The sequence below is a fragment of the Otolemur garnettii genome, unplaced genomic scaffold (genome assembly GCF_000181295.1).
Source record: "Otolemur garnettii isolate 467f Iridium unplaced genomic scaffold, OtoGar3 scaffold00001, whole genome shotgun sequence".
NCBI lineage: Eukaryota > Metazoa > Chordata > Mammalia > Primates > Galagidae > Otolemur > Otolemur garnettii.
Window position 1 is genome coordinate 71688212 of NW_003852396.1, and position 4596 is coordinate 71692807.

General features: G+C 46.9%; 1 protein-coding gene across 1 annotated transcript in view; it reads right to left on the reverse strand.

The window, feature by feature from the left end:
- Positions 1-4596, reverse strand: part of AMBRA1 (autophagy and beclin 1 regulator 1) — a 239126-nt gene that overhangs the window by 178377 nt on the left and 56153 nt on the right. The window contains 2 exon segments of the mRNA XM_012803007.2: positions 2565-3601; positions 3872-4072. Of these exon segments, the coding sequence (XP_012658461.1) occupies positions 2565-3601; positions 3872-4072 (1238 nt within the window).

Below are 4596 nucleotides of genomic sequence, written 5' to 3' on the forward strand. Positions count from 1 at the left end.
AGCAACCTCAAACTCTTGGGCTCAAGCAATTCTCTTGCCTCAGCCTCCCAAGTAGCTGGGACTACAGGCGCCCACCACAACACCTGGCTATTTTTAGAGATGAGGTCTCATTCTGGCTCAGGCTGGTCTCAGACTCAGAGCTCAGGCAATCCACCCTCCCCAGCCTCCCAGAGTGCTAGGATTACAGGCATTAGCCACCAAACCCAGCCTTAAGGCTAACCTTAATAATTTTTTTTCTTCTTTCTTTCACTGCCTGTTACCAATATTTAATAAACTTTAGTTTGTTTTGTTTTTTTTAATAAACTTTTTAAGCACTTAACTACATGAGAGGCACTGTGCTGGCTGCCTTTTCACCTCTTTTAAAGAAGAACAGACTGGACATCCATAACTCAGTGGTTAGGGCATCAGCCACATGCTCCAGGGCTGGTGGGTTTGAACCCAGGCTGCGCCTGCTAAACAAACAAGCAAAAAAGCCAGGCATTGTGACTGGCACCTGTAGTCCCAGCTACTAGAGAGGCTGAGGCAAGAGAATCACTCAAGCCCAAGAGTTTGAGGTTGCTGTGAGCTATGACGCCAAGGCACTCTTCCAAGGGTGACAAAGTGAGACTCTGACTCAGTAAAAAAAACCAAAAAAGAACAGAGTCCCAGATTCTTTTGTTCTTGTTGTTGTTGAGACAGAGTCCCACCCTATGCCCTGAGCAAAGTGCAATGGTGCCATAGCTCACTGCAACCTCAGACTCCAGCTGTGGGCATCCTGCTGCCTCAACCTCAGGAAGCCACTGGGATTACAGGTGCTCACAGCAGCACTCAGCTGGGTTTTTCATTTTTCTTTTTTTTGTTGTTGTTCTGTTAGGGGTGGGGTTCATTTTTCTATGAGTCAGGGTCTCACTGTCCCTCAGGCAAGTCTCGAACTCCTGAGCTCAAGCAATTCTCCCTCCTCAGCCTCCCACAGTGTTGGGATTACAGGCATGAGCCACGGCACCCAGCAGAGTCCCAGGTCCTTGGTGTATACCATTAAGTAAGACAAGATAGTCCAAAACCAGGAATTTAGGAACTGTTAGTCCAGAACTGGTCTCAAGCATATGGACATAGTAACAACCTCTCTCCTTTGTCTACCTTTCACATCCAGCCAAGTCTCCCGTTGTTCTGCATCCCTGGCCCCTAGAACTGCCTACCATCCTATATACACACCATATCCTTCCCTCCCTTACTATGGGCTATTCCTCTCTAGTAAAAAGGTCCTTCCTTATCCAGATCCTACCCATCTTTCGAGACTTGATTTTATAAAGCCTTTCCTGATGACATTTCCCTTTCTTTGAAATCAGACTACATTAAATCTCTGTATCATACAAGGAAACATTTGATCATCTATACTTTTGATAAATTTCATGTAAATAAGTCTTGCCTCAAAGCTAATACTGGATACTCCAGTGGGCAAAGACACTTCTGTATTCTCCACAGTGCTTGCCAGTGCTGAAAAAACTGTAACCATTCAACTAACACTTATTGACTGAGTGACTGTCTAAACTAGCATCCTCCCAAAATAAGAAGTACATTATGTGCACAAGCCATATTCCCACCCTTGTTAGAAGCTTATGTCAAGAGAAATTTCAATTACTTCAACAGAGGATGTAATGCAGAGCAATATGCTGTTTGGATCCAACAGGCATATTCTGGGAGTTGGTGATTACGCTAGATTTGACCTTTACAAAATTACAGAAAGAAGTCCCTAATAAATAAAGATAGATGTGCACACAGCCATACATGGAACTTGTGGTGGGCGATCAACTACACCCACTCTGTTTCTTCCATGAAAGAGTTGGCTGGGATGCCAATCCGAGTATGGAAAGGCCTTCCTTCCATGAAGTCTTCTTCTTCCTCACCCCAAGGTATACGTCTATCTGGGAAGGCCATTCAAAGAATGTTTACTGAGCAAATAATGTTCTGTCCAAAAACATATATCTCTAAAATAAAATAACTGGAACTTTCCTTAATATACATACATATATACACATGTATATATACATATATATATATGCACATACACTTTTTTTATTTTTTTGGTCAAGCTTCAGTGTTCCAAAAGGTAAGAATTAAAAGGTAAATACAGTTGCCCAAACCAGCCACACAATTGGCAAGGCAAAGTCAACATACTAATCTGTACCAAGCAGGGTTCTCTTTTAGTTATTCCTATGTACTCTGGGATATTTTTTGTCTCACAGTAACTTGTCCTGCACATGCAATCCTTCAAGAAGGTCAAAAAGCACAGCAGAAAAAGTCAATGGTTCTATTCTCCTTATGCCTCTTTAACCTAATCTACACTCTCCCTTCACCTTTGGGCTTAGCCAGAAATAGAGTTACCACAGCCAACTGACGCATACTACTGGCCCTATTGTATCTCTGCCACCAGAGCAAGACTTTCCAAGAACATGCATGGGGAGATCAGAACCAGAAGGTTGGCTCCCAAACACTTCAGATACAGCCACAGTATTTACAGGACTAAAGGAATAGATACAAGGAGAAAAGCAAGGAACGCAGGAGAAGATAGGAAGGCAACTGCTTACCTCCTGAGTGAATCTTCCTCAGAGCTTTCCTCAGGCATATCCTGATGTAAGGCCTCCTGTGATACAGTTCCAGATCTGCTGGACTGGGTATAAATTCTTTCCCAGTGGCCTGTCTCTTGGTTAAAGGCCACCCCCACAGTCCTCTCTTCCTGTGGGCTAGCAGAGCTGCTCAACTCCAGCCTGCTGGAGCTGGATGTTTGGCCCTCAGTCCGCTCAAGAGGTGGCAACTGGCTGCCACTTGATGGCATACCCTCAAAGGTACTGGGGACCTGCCAGGAGGAGCTAGCCTCACCAGAGGAGTAGTTAGGTGCGGTTCTTTCCCAGCGCAAAGTATCGTTGTTGAAGGTCAGGAGATTGTGGCAAGCCCGGCAGCGATTCAGGTGGCCACGGGAAAGATTAGAGTTGTTCTCACTGCTGTGCGGAGTGGGCTGGTGTGAAGGGCCTGGCCTCTCAGATTCAATGTTATTGTTGAGCATTTCCTGGGCCTGCTGGCTCTGGGAAGCTTCCCCACTCAAGCTCTGATCCAGCTCCTGAAGCCGGTCATACTCCAAAAAGAAGCGTCTCAAGTCACACTGAAGCTCATGGCGAATGCCGCCTGAGTTGTTTTGGCTGGAGCCATTCCCTCCATCTGACTCAGCTGCAAACCCTGATGCTGGAAAACCCCTCCCTTCTGTGGCTGACGTATACACAGATGCCTGAGAGCCACCTTCTTGCTGTCTCAGCACGGACAGCAAACTCACTGAAGAGGCACTGGTCCTGGGTGGGGGCATGGATTCCGCCTCCGAGCGAGAATTAAGACTGAGTACTGTCCGGGTCCATTCAGATCCTGTCAGCCCAGGAGCTATTTCTCGGTGATACCTAGAAGGGTGACTAGACAGAGAGCCTCCCAAAGAGCGACGGGTGGGACCCAGACTGAGGTTGCGGAGTGTGTTGCCGGCTGTGCTGCTCTGGACTGTACTGAAGGCAGACGGCCGGTTCAGGAGGCCCTGGTCCTGCTGAGTTGACGAGGCCTGCTCCGGGGGATGGAAGGGCTCGGTCTGCACAAAAGAAAAGGAAGGGGTAGTAGCTCTGGCAGAAGCAGGGGGGACACTGTCCTGGTGTGGCAAGAGGGAAGGAGCTCGAGTGCCAGAGCAGCGGCTGCACAGGCACAGGATCCCAAGGTGCTGGCAGCACTCAGCTGTGGGGTAACTGACCCGCTGTCGGAGCCTGATGTAAGCGGAAGTCCTGGGGCGCTCCATGGAGGACTGAGGGGGAGGCGGTGGGGGTGAGGGGGTAGCAGAATCTTGCACTGTACTTTGCTCTCCCACCTGGATGCCAGAGGAGCGGGAGGACAGCATGTGCAGGAAATTGTGGAGGAGAGGCGTCCGTCGAACTGGCTGTGATTGCAGGAGGGCACGCTGACGGTAGTGGGATAATTCTGTTCCATCTATGGGGATCTCTGGTTCATCATCACCCTGCAAATGTGGACCAGCATGGGGCAGGGAGTAGAGCAAAGAAGTTAGGTAGAACTTCCATGTAAATCATGAATAACTAGTGATAATCATCCAAGGAAAACAACATTCATAGACAGGCAACAACCCTCTACCCCTGAGGTGCTGTGAACTAAATAGCTTCAGATTCTGAATCATCATATGGTATTAAATTATTCACTTCCAATTAGCAACGTATCTGAATGATTACAGATGGCAAACCAATTCTCTTACAAAAGATATCTTCATGACATAGAAGCAGTGAGGGGAAGCAAAATGTCAACAAGCCAGAGGGATATGAGTGATAAGCTATCCAACACTGCCAACTGATGACAAGGGTTACTTCTAATGAAGCAATCACCTAATGGTTTCAGAATTGACTCTCTTATTAAGATTATGGCTGTAACTCTGAATACACAGTCTCAAGCTAGTTTTAAATCTTGACTGGAAAGAAAAACATGAGTATGAATAATTAAAATCTAATATAATCAGAATTAGAGGAACTAGTTTAGAAAATAACTCACAGTTGGCTCGGCGCCTATAGCTCAACCGGCTAAGGCGCC